Source organism: Heterodontus francisci, chromosome 32 (genome assembly GCF_036365525.1).
Source record: "Heterodontus francisci isolate sHetFra1 chromosome 32, sHetFra1.hap1, whole genome shotgun sequence".
Classification (NCBI taxonomy): domain Eukaryota; kingdom Metazoa; phylum Chordata; class Chondrichthyes; order Heterodontiformes; family Heterodontidae; genus Heterodontus; species Heterodontus francisci.
The window spans coordinates 37,536,264-37,551,680 of record NC_090402.1 but is presented as its reverse complement, the minus strand read 5'-3'; the positions used below and the strand labels follow the sequence as shown (position 1 = coordinate 37,551,680).

Here is a 15,417-nt window from a genome sequence, read left to right as displayed (position 1 = left end):
CAGAGCTGACAAAATCGAGCAATCGCAATGTCATTGATAAATGGGGTTCTGCACAAACAGGCTATTTTCAGATTGCCTGTGACAGGCAAATTGAAAGAAAAAAAACATAGATACAATGGAACAGTGAGAGAAAACCTGAGGTGTATGGATACTGCATCTCCATTTGTAAACTTTAGGATCATGTGACTATTAACATAAATTATGTTTGTAGATTTAAAGGACATAAAGAGGCTGCAGCTGACTGAAGTGAATAAAACCATACGTCCTTCTGCAGTACTTAGTGTTTTCATACTGCTGTCTTGTTTATTGTAAAAGAAAATTCCCCAAAACTCATGAATGTAGAGTGGAAAGTGAACATAATTATTAGGATACATTGCTGCCCTTCATATCTGACTTGCAAAGTTGCTCCTGGTCTTTTGGCACTGGTCTTAGTCAAGAAGCTAGTGTTGATTTCCCATTGTTTTGCCTCGGGCTTCATGTTATAGTTGGTACCATTGTTTAGATTAGGGATAATACAATCTCAGTGGCTGAGAGCTACATAAAAGGCCACAAAATTCACGTTGTGGTCTGGTTAGTGGGTGAATTGACTGTGAAGCTCCAACCTAATGAGTTTTACTAGAGGCTAAATTGTGAGTAAAGCCAAAAGTATTGTATCTCTTTCACATTAATTAATACCATTCAGCCATTGAGTTCTCTGCTCTTGTGCTGAGTTGAGACAACATTTTCGGAACAGTGTACTGGATAATAATCATCAAAGAACAACTGTTTCCCCATAAAAAAATAAGAATTTGAAACAGAAGTGGTCCAGAGAAAATCTTGATGAAATTTAAACTTGGTTATAGTGTACATGTATATGTATGTATGAGTCTGGGCACTATCTCTCTATATTCACTGTCATCTGTCTTCAATTTATGCTTCAATCAGCTTTCAGCCTCTTATTATGGCATAAACTTTCAGGTTGGTTGTTATTGCCTTAACTATTAAATGATATTCCAAGCATTATGGGATGATCAACCTTAACTGTAGCAGCAGATCCAAAGACTGCAAACTCTATTCTACTTCATTGTAGCCTCAAGTGAACTGCTTTGTGGACTAGACTGAATTAGGAGGTAAGTATGGAGAACCTTGTGCTCTTCAACTTTGAAAAACTACAAGAGGACCAATTGGAGATATATGTAACAATAAATGATATAAAGATAAATCCAAACATTGCTTCATACGAAACCATGACAATTAGTGTATTGTTCGAGGTGTTGTAGGTTCTCTCTGGATGTATGAGACATGGTAGGCCAAATGGAATCTGTTTTCCAGGTGTATCTTGTGCACAGTTCCAGCAGGGGTCACCTGGCATGATATGGAGTAGGTACTCTGATATATCTCAAGGATGTTGAAGACAATTGCGGCACTTCTTGAGTGCTATTTCAGCACAGACCAAGTATTAAGTTTGTGATCTTAGATCAGTGGCACGCCAGGCATCGTATGTTCCATTCTCCCTGCTAAAGAGCAAGGAAACACTTGTTGCTCACTCATATACTCATGCAGACTGCAGGCTTTGTACAACCATTCAATGGAGGAGTATACTATTTACTTGGATCTTCTAACAGCTCTTCATTCAATAGTAAGGTCACATTGGACAAATAACTTTACTGCCCAGTGTAAACTATTGGGTTTAGATTAGATTAGATTAGAGATACAGCACTGAAACAGGCTCTTCGGCCCACCGAGTCTGTGCCGAACATCAACCACCCATTTATACTAATCCTACACTAATCCCATATTCCTACCAAACATCCCCACCTGTCCCTATATTTCCCTACCACCTACCTATACTGGTGACAATTTATAATGGCCAATTTACCTATCAACCTGCAAGTCTTTTGGCTTGTGGGAGGAAACCGGAGCACCCGGAGAAAACCCACGCAGACACAGGGAGAACTTGCAAACTCCACACAGGCAGTACCCGGAATCGAACCCGGGTCCCTGGAGCTGTGAGGCTGCGGTGCTAACCACTGCGCCACTGTGCCGCTGTGTTTAGAGCTAGCCTATAAAACCCAAGGTCAGATCTTACAGCCACAACTTCATTGGATTGTAAAAGAGCCATGTTTTTACCAAATGATAGTTGTTGGAAACTTGGCAAGATGTCACCTACAGGCAGCTCGTAAATATGCAGCACAAAGTGGAAATATCTATCTTGATTGAGAGAATGGATATGTGATGAACGATTTTCCTGTCACTGTGTCCAAGTACCAGCATGTAGCGTGTGCTCGAAATGACCTGACACCATCTCTGTGCCAGGATTCATGTTGTTTACATAAACAAAATTATCCTCATTGAAGGTCCACCTCCTGTCAGGGACTGGTGCCTGGAACTGGGGGCTGAAAATAATTAGTAGCAATGGTTGCAAGCATCGGGATCTTTCAGTACTGAAATGCACGACACATGAACCCAATTCTGACCTAAACAGCAGCTTGATGCCTGCCAGGAGAAGAAGCAAAGAGATCTACCATGGATCCTGTAGTCTTTTATGCTTTTTCTGCCCCATGGCCTCAGAGCCTAAGACCCATTTCTTCTGGATCCCTCTTAAAATGGGCAGTCTGCTGGTGTTGAAAGAAGAAAATTAGGCAATTAGGTATGGGCAATAAATGCTGTCCTAGCCAGCAATGCCCACATCCCATGAACAAACAAAAAAAATGAACAATAGGAATGTACCTCTTCACCTCAGTACCATAGCTCCAATTTTAGTCTGCATGGACTGGGGAAAGGGCAAACAGGAGGAGGGGATGAGGTTAGGCTAGTTAAGGCCCACTGTATTCGCTACTCATGATATGGTCTCCTCTACATTGGGGACACCAAACGTAAATGGGGTGACCGCTTTGCAGAACCTTTGTTCAGTCTGCAAGCATAACCCCGAGCTTCCAGTCGCCTGTCATTTTGATTCTCCTTGCTCCCACTCTGACCTTTCCGACAATGGCCTGCAACAGTGTTCCAATTAAACTCAATGCAAGCTTGAGGAACAGCACCTCACCTTTCAAGTGGGCACTTTACAGCTTTCTGGACTCAACATTGAGTTCAACAATTTTAGATTGTAATATCTGCCCCCATTTTCTTTCATTTTTCTTTGTTGGTTTGTTTTTTCCTCTTGTTTCTGTCATTTCCTTTGCTTTCGGACAGCAGCTATTCAGGATCCTACCACCATTCACACCTTCTCAAGACACACATTTTATTTCTTTACTTTCCCACTACAACTCCCTTTGGTCTTACACCATGAAACCTTCAGTCATTTAATCTCTCCTGCCCTCCACCCTGTCACAAACCTTCCCTTTTGTTCTTCTTCCCACCCTCCCCTTTTCACTTGCTCAAAACATCTTACATTTCTGACTCTTACTAGTTCTGATGAAAAGTCACAGACCTGGGATGTTAACTCTGCTGCTGCCAGACCTGCTGAGTATTTCCAGCGTTTTCTGTTTTTGTATTGGGCCCACTTTTGTTTTCTTTAGTCAGCAGAAGCTCCTCTTCTCCCGCCAAATCCAAAAAAGAACTTACAAAACAATCTGTGTATTTGGGCCTTTTTCTGAGTGGCCTTCAGGCCCACTGGTTTGGCTGCTGATGGCCCAAAATGCCAGTTGGAGCTTGTGCATCACAAGCAAATTTAGGGTTCTGAGTCTGAAATGAGCGCATTTAGATGCCAAGGCATGTTGTGTGAAGCAGGACATGTTGATCATGTCATTGAAGAAGATTGTATTAAGAATCTAACGTATATTACAAGCTGCCTTTGGCAAGCTCCCATTCCGGGAGGGAAAAGGGCAGGAATGTTGAGATTTGCCATTGTGGGGTTGGGGGTAGGGGGAAGGTGGTTGGGAGAATGCATGGTAAGTTTAATTTATTTAGTTTTTATGAAACCTAAGTTTACCTGGCTCTTTAAGGCTATTAAGGCTAGATTTTAAAGCCCCTCCGCCATCGGGAACGACAGCGGCAGGGGGTGGGGGAGGGGAGGTCAATGAAGATCGGTGTGGCGGTCGGCAACAGGCCCTCCATTTCAATATGTAAACTAATTTACATACTGATTTAATCATGGTCCCGTTGCCTCCTTGATCGCTGCAGCGATCTTCATTCAGGTGGCCAACAATGCCGTGCCTTCAAATCCTCATTCGGGGAAACTTGGTGCAACATCTTTGGGGAGGGGGGGGGAGGAGACTTTTTTTCTCTGTGTGGGAGGCGGGGAGCGGGGTTAAAATGCTGCGGATTGGTCTGGGGGTGATGTGAAGGGGTGAAGGGCAAAGGTGCCGAACTTCGGAAGGGGGGTTGCCGGGACAATGCCAAATTTTATTCCGGGAGGGAAAAGGGCAGGAATGTTGAGATTTGCCATTGTGGGGTTGGGGGTAGGGGGAAGGTGGTTGGGAGAATGCATGGTAAGTTTAATTTATTTAGTTTTTATGAAACCTAAGTTTACCTGGCTCTTTAAATTTTAAATGTGCATTGAGGGCTGCAAGCCCTTTAAAAATGGTACAGACACCTGTGCATTGACGCCAGACACCATTGCCTGCGACAGCTCGCCTGCCCCCTCCATGTCATTGTTGGAGGCGGGGGCGCAGCCATGCAAATGAGCCACCGCGTTTGAAATCGCGGCGGCTCTGTGATGTGGTGCCCGTGCGTGCGGGCCGCATTTTTTATATCCACTGCCTACTTCGGCGTTGGACTCTGAAAATGCACCCTGATATGTGTCATATTGTCTTGCAAGAATGAGTTTAAGTATTCCTCCAAATGATATCAAAGGTGGAAGGTGGAACCTGTTTGACATTTGTAGATCAAAATTAAGCTTTAGCAATATGAAATAACTGGAGAAAAGATAGAATAGAGATTATGGTTGAAATTGTTTGTTGACCTTCCTTATCAAAGCTTCATTGTTGGTTTTGAGGCAGTGAAAGATTACAATAATTGAAGAGTTTTTAAAAATTATGGATTCTGAAGATAATCCTTTTGTTAAATAATCATTTATATGGTACATGCTTTCAGAATTTCCAAAGCAATTTCCTTCCATCTTAAAAGGCTTCTTCTGACCTGGTCGGCATCTGAAGGGTAAAATCTGGCTGTAAAGCACAGTTGGACGGATAAGTTCCCTGAGGTGCCTGGTTTATATCCCCCAAGAGTGTTGGATTAAAAGAACATGCACAAAGGTCAAGGCAGTGTTAGAAGGGTTGAGCAGACAGTAGCCATGGCTGAGATAGACTCAAATTTAGGTCAGAAATCTGAGCTAATCAAACTTAATGCTTCAGTCAGGTTTAATCAAACTCAGGTAAATATTGGCTCACTTGTGTACAAGTTCTGGTGGTGAAGACAGAAGATTCTTTTAGTTTCTTCTTGCAAACATGCAAGCAAAAATATGCTGGGGGTCTTAAGTCTGACCTCTGATGAGTGAAAACCCATTTGATTGGGAGATGTCATTTGTTTCTACATTGTAGATAGAGCATCATTGGGTCCGAATAAAGAGTTGTTTATTTTTCAGCTCCACAAAGACTATTATTCACTATTGGTCAAGGTGACCTGGACAGAATGTGAACTCTCTTCTGATTTATACACGTGGGTGCTTTTAGTATAGGTCAGAAGTGAATTCCACAGTGAGTCTGACTTGCAGCTGAAGTTGTTGAAAGACTTGCACTCAGCAGAGTATGGAACCTTTGGCTTAATGGTCCTAGACAAAGTTGTAGGTAAGCAGCAGAGATTTGTTCCTTGCCCAAAAAAATTCTCCTCTCCTGTGGAGAGTGAGTGTCTGCAGACTGTTTGACTGTGGATGAAAACACAGCTAAGCTCCATTCTGGTTTAGCCTGATATTGAAAAGTACACTTCCAGCCATAATCACTGGATAGCAATTAGGAGCAGGAACACTGGCTGATGTTTCCTCTCACTAGCCCAGACATGCTGAGACCAATTATAGCAGCCCTTCTTCTGTCTAGCTGTGCTCGGTGAACTCTGGTATTGAATTTGGCCTGGCCTTTGTATGTCAGTACTGCAGTGGGGATTTTGTTTGACAAACAAACATCCAGGGTGAGGTGAGCTGCCATGTTCATCTGCCTCTCATTTCTGAAGTCCAATGAGCCAAAGTAAAATTTTACTACTTGCATTTAATTGATTTCTGCACTTGCTGTATATGTATAAACCACCTTCTTCATATTTGGATTCAGAATTGACCCGTTCAACATGGTGTGTGGGAGATAAGGAATTGGGAAGTGAGTGAATTGTGTGTTGGAATTGGTCTGCCTGATTATGAAGTGAAGGTTTTGTGGGTTTTACCGTACACAATGTTTTTGTTTGCCCCCACTGACTTGACTGTGTGAGCTTCTTTGATATATGTTTCCCTTAAGGTTTTAGAGGGGCTGAGCAGGGGTAAAGTGCCTTACCTGGCAGGGGAGAAACCATGATCAATGGTCTTTGATCCTGTTCTAGGCAGGTTTTGAGTAAAATGGCTGTAACCAATTCTGGAGCTTCAGGTCAGGGAGTGCATAACACCATTTGGGTGGTGGTGAAGGATAATGAAGGAGGTGCAGCTGTTTACTGTACCTCCTTCATTAAGAAAATCCTTATCGATTGTTGTGGATTCCAAGCTGCAGATACCTTCTGCCTGCAGAACTTCCCCAGTAGTGGATATTTCGATGTGATGTTTAAGAATGAGGCTGAATGCATCAAGTTCCTGAAGGTGTTCAAGGAGAAGGGAAACCAGGCACCGCTGTCGATCCTCACAGTGGAGCCACTCTTCACGCTGCCGTCGCAATGCGACCGGGAGGTGACAATCCACCTCTATACCCCCCATGTTCCTGTCGTGGATGTGCTCACCTTCCTCACCAGGTACGTCGAGGTGGCCGGCGGCAGCACTGATATCAAGGACCCATTTGGGATTTGGACCTACAAGCAGCAGGTCAGGGTGACCTTGAAGATCAATGCCAACGGATCCATCATCCATCCTCTCTCCAGCTTCACCATCGGGGGAAGTCGAAGCTTCTTGGTCTATGCGGGGCAGCCCAGAGTTTGTCAGACCTGTGGCAAATCTGGTAACGTGGCAGCCAACTACAACACAGTCATCTGCAAGAACTGCAAGAAGGAAGGCCATCAGACCAAGGACTGTAAACTGAGTAAGTGCTGCAATCTGTGTGGTGAGGCAGGCCACCTCTACAAAACCTGCCCCAAACACTGCCTCAGTTATGCTCAGGCGGCAAGGTCCAAGGAAAGGCCGGGAGAAGGAATGGTGAATGCGTCTGGTTTTGGGAAGGAAACAAGCAATCCTCCCCGCAGCGAGGAAAGTCTATCGGAGAAGGAGAAGAAAGGGGAGGCAGCTGCAACCAACGACCCAACACCTACCCCATGCCCAGAAAACCCTTCTTTACAGACAGAATCAATGGAGGAGGAGGCAGCAGATGGACAAACTGGTCAGTGGCAAGTGGTACAAAGGAAAACCACAAAGAAGAAACCTCCAAAAAAGGAACAGGTCACCACCCAAACCAGTGGCAAGAGGAGGCTCCCATTTGAGACAGACTACAGCAGCTCCTCCTCATTGGACGAGGAAGGGCTGGAACGAAAGCACCCGCAACAGAAGCGGCAGAACTCAAAGGAGCTGGAAGATAAAGCCAAAGCCCCCCAGCTCCGAGGCATTGAAAGCTGTGATGGGCCCAGCGCACCCCAAATCCAAAGCGCCGAACCCAGCGAGATGCCGAGCGCACCCCAGCTCCGGGACACCGAGAGCAGCAAAGCATCTGGCGCACTCCAGCTCCGGGAAGCCGGGAGCAGTGATGTTTTTGAGGAGAAACAGCGGGGAAAGACACCACCAGCAGAGGACACCCCAAGCCTTTCTGCCTACAAGACTCTCCCCCCCCACTGCTTCCCCCCCCCGCCCCCGATGTCACCCCAGCGGAACAACCCCCCATGAGTAACCAGGAGGAGTTTCTGAGTTCTGCAGGAACATACCCAAGGACTGGGACTAGCAAGGACACCTGGTGTGGGAAGCAACACCCAACTTTAAAATAGGTTGCTTCGATTAACGTGCGTAGCATTAAATCTACTACGCGATGTGTTTCAACCTTGGACTACCGCGCCAAGATCAAAGCCAACCTGCTGTTGAATACCACACCTCAGCATCTACAAGCAATGGTCACGATGGTGGTCTCACAGGCCATCAATCTGGTCAGGGGGAAGTGATTCCCATTCCTCCAGCCTGGGTATTCTGCTGCTGGGAGGCAACTTCTTCATCTCCGAAGTTAAGGAGGTGGTGTGCGGTCGCCTCCTCACAACAGATATTATGTACAACAATGCTCCGCTCCGGTTGTTCAAAGTGTATGCCCCAGTTCAATGCAGCGAGCGGCTGACCATCTTCCAGCAGCTTCCACTGCTGCTGATGACGTCCGGGCCAGTCATTCTAGGCGGTGACTTCAACTGCATTATTGATGCAGCTGGACAATCCGGCAGTGACAACAGCAAACTGGACACTACGTCCACATTCCAAATGGAAACAGTAAAGGATGCCAAGCTGCACGACATCTTCAGCAAACCTGCAGACGGAGCACAGCATAGATACACCTGGTCAAGATCGGACGGGTCTGCCCGTTCCAGGGTTGACTTCCTGTTTGTGTCCCGTGCTGTCACGGTCAGATCTACCGATGTCAAGCCGGTGTTCTCTGACCATGCTTCTTGCTGGTCGACTGTCACTTACAGGACGACCAGCAGGTTGGCAGGGGTACATGGAAGCTCAATGCTACACTGCTAACCCCAGAGAACATTGAGGAACGCAAAAGGGATTACAAAGGTTGGAGAACCGTGAAACCCTTCTTTGAGTCTCCAGTTCCCTGGTGGGTAGGGATCAAGGAGAACATCAATAGGTTCTCTATCCTCAAAGGTGTTCAGAGGGCGAGAGAGGGAAATGTCCCGACTCCAGAAAAGAATGCAAAATCTGCTCCGGCTGCTGTCGATGGGGGTCGAGGTCAAGGAGGATCTCCAAGAGGTGAAGAACCAGCAGACCTCACCCTTTGCTATGGAGGCCTCCAAGATCATCTTCCAGTCCAGAGTCCACTCCGTTGAGCAGGATGAGATGTGGTCGCTTTACTTTTTCCAAAAGGTACACAGAGAGAGCTCTGTGATCAACAGCCTGAAGGAAGAGGATGACTCGGTAACTTCTTCGTAGTCCAACATACGAAGGATCAGCAAATCCTTTTATGCTGGGCTGTATGACGTGAAACCCATGGACAGCAAGGCCTCCCAGTCCTTCCTGTCATCTATCACTGAGGTCTTAGATGACAGCATGAGGGAGAGACAGGAAAAACCGCTAACTCTGGATGAGCTGACAAATGCCGTTGGGTCTTTCGAGACGAGTAAAACTCCCAGAAGTGATGGCTTACCAGTTGAGTTGTATTCGGCTCTGTGGGACTAAATTGGGCCAGACCTGCTGGAAGTGTACGAGAGTATGCTTCTGGCTGGTAGCATGTCAGAATCCATGAGGAAAGGCATCATCACCCTCAACTACAAGCGGAAGGGGGAGAGGGCGGATATCAGAAATTGGCTGCCCATCTCACTGCTTAATGTTGACTACAGGATTCTGACCAAAGTCATCGCCAGTCGGGTCAAGTCTGCTCTGGAGTTGGTGATTCACCCTGACCAGACCTGTACTGTACCCGGCAGGAAGATCTCTGATAGTTTCGTGCTACTCAGGGATACGATCGTCTCTGTATGGGACATGAAGATGGACACCTGCCTCCGCAGCTTGGACTGGGAGAAGGCTTTTGACAGGATATCGCACACCTACATGATGGACATGCTCTCCAAAATGGGGTTTGGGGAGGGAATCCACAGTTTGATCCAACTGATCTAGACAAACATCAGTAGCGCAGATTCAATAAATGGGTGGGAATCAGAAAGTTTCCCGATCCAATGTGGAGTTAGACAGGGTTGTCCTTTCTCCCCTGTCTTGTTTGTTTGCTGTATCGAACCTTTTGCTGAGTCCATTAGGAATGATGTGGGCATAAGAGGGGTGACAATCCCAGGCAGCAGAAGCACCCGTTCGCAGACTGATGAGCATCTGCGACCAGTTCGAACTGACCTCGGGAGCCAAAGTTAACCACGGCAAGAGTGAGGCCATGTTCTTTGGGGACTGGGCCAACTGATCCTTTGTCCCCTTCACTGTCAGGTCAGACTACCTGAAGGTTCTAGGGATATGGCTCGGAAGGGCCGGGGCGTGCGCCAAAACCTGGAAGGAGTGAGTAGCCAGGGTACACCATAAACTGAGCATGTGGGAGCAGCGATCTCTCTCCATTGTGGGTAAGAACCTGGTCATCAGGTGCGAGGCGCTCACATTGTTGCTGTATGTGGCGCAGGTCTGGCCCATACCCCACTTCTGCGCTGTGGTGGTCACCCAAGCCATTTTCTGCTATATCTGGAGATCCAAAATGGATCGGGTCTGGAGGGACACGATGTTCAAACCTCTGGATAAGGGTGAGAAAAATGTACCCAATGTTGTCCTCATCCTGATGACCAACTTCGTGTGCGGCTCCATCGAGCTGTGCGTAGAGCCCCAGTATGCAAACACCAAGTGTCACTATGTGCTGAGGTTCTATCTGTCCCCGGTGTTGCAAAGGATGGGTCTGGTCACATTGCCGTGGAATGCTCCATCCAGTTGGATCGTGCTGTACCACCTATCCTTTGCGGAAAATTTTCTGCGGAAAAAGACCTTTGACCACCAATCCATCAGGCAGTGGTCTGCACGGAATGTCTTCATGGCCCTATGAGAATAGGAGATGGTGGATCCTGTCGGATGGTTCCCTGAGCAGACTCCCAAAGTGATTTGGCAGAATGCCTCATCACCAGAACTTTCAAACAAGCACCAAGACATAGCTTGGCTGGTGGTGAGAAGGGCCCTCCCCGTCAGATCCTTCCTGCACGCCCGGGGTTTCACCCCCTCCGCACGATGCCCTCGACGTGGCTGTGGTGGGGAAGAGACTGTTGCCCACCTCCTTCTGGAATGTGTCTTTGCAAAACAGGTGTGGAAAGAGATGCAATGGTTTTTCTCGAGGTTCATCCCAAGCAGTTCTGTAACACAGGAGTGTGTGCTCTACGGGCTGTTCCCAGGGACGCACACCGAGATAAACATCAACTACTGCTGGAGGACCATCAAATCAATGAAAGACGCTGTTTGGTCTGCCCGAAACCTGCTGGTCTTCCAGCGCAAAGAGTTGTCCACGACCAAGTGTTGCTGACTGGCACATTCCAAGATCCAGGACTATGTGCTGAGGGACGCACTAAAGCTTGGGGCTGCCGCTGCAAAGGCTCAATGGGGAAAGAACACTATGTAAGGTCCTCCTGCCATATTGAACTGAGGGGCTGGACCCATGGGAAATCCCTCGGGCTGTGTACACCAAATTTGGTTTTGCTGTAAAATGTACATGGCATGTAAAATGGAATGGAAGGCTTGTGAGGCAACTCACTCCCATATTGAAGAAAACTGATTTCCTTTGCACTTTTTGGATTGTCAACTTGGTGCTGTTTTGAACTGTGTTGTAATGTATTTTTTACAGATTTTTATGAATAAAGTATATTTTTGGGGAAAAATAATGTTTCCTTTAAAGTTTTAGCTTATCAATTACTTCTTCACCAGAGTATCTTAAAATTGATTGGTGGATGACTGTGGATAAAAGGAAAGAAAATCATACATGACTGAATATTTTCTCCTCTGGCTCCAGTATGCATACATTTTCAAAAAAATGTTTTACTCTTGTTTGAAAATTTTCATTGGTATAATACAGGGTATGTGGAACATCACAGAAAAGCATTTAAACACACTAATTCAACTCAGATGTTGAACATGGACCATTGGGGAGGCAAGATTTTACAGAAACTCGTTCACTGTCAAGATAATGAGGCCAAATCGCTTCATCAACTGTGAATGTTATGCATCACCACTCACAGAACTATCGATTTGACAGTCAATTCTGTGTCTCAGCCTAATGAGACGATGGGCACAAAATAAGTTGTATTTTCCCATTCTCAGGGCACAATTTTTTTTTCCAATTTCAATCTATGCCTTCAAATCCCCTCCCAGTAAAAACATACTCGCGATCCCAGAGTGCCACTGATTGCCTTACAGTACTTGGTTTGTCTTTCAAAACGTCAGAATTCAAGGGTTTACAGGATGTTTTTATCCTTGAACATGGTGGATATTTGTGTTGTCTCTCAAATGCCTTGCCGGGTTGTGTTAAATGCACCAAAACCAGACTTACATTATATGTAAAATAGCCAATTTACAATACTGAATCACCAAATGAGTCTTGATTCTTCCTCATTGACAGATCATCTCACTATTCAAAAAAGGGGCTGTCATCTCGATTGCTAAAAACTTGCAAGACTATGTCCCTTTTACATGTTTCGTTCTTGCAATATCCAAAAAGCCATGGTATCTCCTTTAGCTGGCACTTGGCTCTTCTGCTGCTCTGTTATTGAGTTAATTATGCAGAAAATTGTAGGTTCAAGAGAAAGGATGATCAGCAATCTTCAAAGGATTGAATAAGCAATATTTAATTATTCAGTTTCTCATTCTAAATCCCTCTGATGCACACCATGGATCCAGCACTATGACTTGAGTTATGGAACACTGCTGCATTAGATAGGTCATTTTCCATAACTCCCATTTATGTTGTTGACTGGATTAATTAAAAAAAAACTTCTGCGCTAGATGATAGAACATGTATAATGAAGTAAACTTGAATACATAATCTAGTAGTGAGGAAAAGTAGAGGTATCATCCTTTGCATGAGCTATTAAAGCTAGACTGTCTGTTCCAGTGGTTCTGTTGAATGTTCAAACTCCTATGGGACTGTTTGAAGAACAATTGGGAATCCACCCAGTGTGCAAGCCGATATTCCTATTCAATCGTAACATTCAAGCATTGGAGACAATGGAGAGGAGAGCGAAATGTTAAAGGTCTGAATTGTGAGGAAAGATTGGAGATTTTTCAGGCTTTAACGGAGATATCTGAGAAATGATATTGTCGTGGTGTATATAAAGGGGGTGCTTGACTACGAATTGGAGCTTCATGCTGGGAATCCCCATTAAAGAACACTGCAATTCACTGCATGGCAAGAGAATTAAAGTTCTCATCACAGAGATTGCACGATCTTGCAGCGAGGCTTTCTTCGAGGACAGTGATGATCGCCTTTGTTTTGCTGCTGACTGCAATCTCCAGGCCAAGATAGCTAATAGTATGACAAAGGTAAATCCAGAAAATCACTTGCCAATGTGAGAGTAGGAAAAGGGGCAACAGGTTCAAACTAGTAAATGGCAAATTTATAATTAATATCAGGAAGTTTTTTCACACAGAAAATGGTCAATACATGTAATCGAGTTCTGGATAGAATGGAGAAAACAGAACCACTGGATTTGTTTAAGAACCAATTGGATGCTGCAATCTAGGAGGCTCTCGGCTGAATTTTTGCCACGGAGGCAGGAAAAAGGAGCTGGGTTTGTTTTCGGGTCAGGAACCCACTTTCCTTGGGAAAAGTTATGATTTTCACCTGGGTGAGCCCTTAATTGGCATGGAGACAGGTTCTCTGTCCAATTAACGGTAGCAGGGTTGGTGGCGGGGTGGGGGTTGGTGGTGGTGGTGGTGGTGGTGGGAGGCGGAGTGGGAGGCGGGGGTTCTCTAAGCTGGAGAACCAATCAGAGGTCTTCCAGCTTGAGAGGACCACCCGGCTGCAGTACAATGTAAATAACTGGGAGGGCCACCTCAACAAGAAGGTGGCCTCTCAGCCACTTTTGAAAAGCTTTTACAGAAACAACAGCCAGGCACCACTATGGGGACGGTGGGGATCCCCTCTACAGGTTGGCTTTGGCAGTACCATCAACCAGGCAGGCAGGGAGTTCCTGTAGGCCTGCCAGGAGCGCTGGCACCCCAGCCTGCCATTGGGTCCCACCTCCAGGCAGTTGATCTGCCCCTTGTTGCATCAGGCAAGTGGAGGCCGCCTGAAAAATCCCAGTCAGCCTCCTTAACTTACCTTTAACAAGGCTAGGCGGGTGACCGTTCTGAACCCCGAACTTACCTTCCCTTAAATGGCCAGCACAGGAACAGCCTCCTAAAACTGACACACCAGCTGGCGCCGATATTTTCATCCCCACCAACCCCCCATCCCCCAGCCTCTGTTTCTGACCTCGAGGGGGCCCGAAAATTTAGCCCTCTGAGTCTTTCCAGAGGAAAGCCTTCCTCAGCTGTAAACCTCCAACGTTCCCTGATATAGTCTGGTTATCTCTCTTCACCAATTCTACTGTGTGGAAAATAGCTAATGCTTTTGTGTAATTATGTGGTCACCACAATTCGAATTAATGCATTGTATATGAAGCACCTTGAGATATTTCTAAATGACTTATAAGGTGCAATATAAATGCATATCTTTATCTCTTTTCCTTATATAACCAAAAATAAGTAACGAACTGAGTTCAATCCAGATGCAATCTGGAAATCTGAAATAATTGAAATGCTATTATCTAGTTAAGCCATGGAAAAACTAGCCATTTACTGCCATATTCTGTTAATGGAGGCACTTTTTTGGCCTGAAAATTTAAGAATTTTACTTTTTCCCTCAAGTGTTGGAATTTCCTGAATTGATTTATGGCTTCTAATTTTGTCAAATATTTCTAGTTGGGTTTGTGGCATTTCAGTTAACTGGGATGGTAGATTTGTCGGGTTAGAGTTTGGTATCTTATTTTTGTCTTCGTATCTTCCCATGTCCTATTTCTGAATTTATTTTCGCCCTCCCCACAACACATCACATTTGTACTTGCAAATGGATTAAAGCTTTTTTTTTTGACAACTTGGAAATCTCTTCAGGAGAAGAGATATGTTGGCTGTTAAGGATATAGTGCGAGGCTTTCGTGAAGGCCTTTGGGCTGGGCATATTGTGGAGGCTTGAGGCCTGCAACATCTTTATCTCTCATCAGCTCTTTTCTGATTGATTTTACTCTCTCCATTGTGGATGTACAGTATGTCTACTCCATAGAACCTGCAAAGAAAAAAATGTCACATATATAAATAGGGTTCAAATGAAATGTTCAAGCTGGGCCTCAAGCAATAGTGTGACTTTTATATATTGTCTTCCTGAGGACCATTTATAGTGTGTGATGCTCTGACTGTACAATTGAATTGATCTGTCACAGCTTGTCTTAAGATTCACTTTATAGTGGGGAACAGAGAACGGCACAATGCCAAGTATATGTAGTGAAGAACTGACAGCTGGTGAATGATGAAACCGTTGAGTTATGCAGGCCTTCCTTAAAAATGGAACAGCACATCCCCCGTGCATAGTATATTCTTAAAACAATGTAGAGAAACAAAAGGAAAACAAGTTTGCTTTTTGACATTTTGCATCAACCTGTGTTATTTCAAGTGTGGAGGGTACT

At 45.3% G+C, this 15,417-nt stretch overlaps 1 protein-coding gene across 8 annotated transcripts in view; it reads left to right on the top strand.

The window, feature by feature from the left end:
- The window catches only part of LOC137347765 (astrotactin-2-like), a 1,864,757-nt gene that overhangs the window by 427,947 nt on the left and 1,421,393 nt on the right, over window positions 1-15,417 (top strand). The window contains exon 1 of one of the 8 annotated variants that reach the window (XM_068012700.1): window positions 5,650-5,705. The exons of the other annotated variants lie outside the window; for them this stretch is intronic. Coding sequence (XP_067868801.1) covers window positions 5,684-5,705 — 22 coding nt within the window. The 5' untranslated portion in view covers window positions 5,650-5,683. Of the gene's footprint in view, window positions 1-5,649; window positions 5,706-15,417 lie in introns of those variants that run through there. 8 annotated transcript variants of the gene reach the window in all.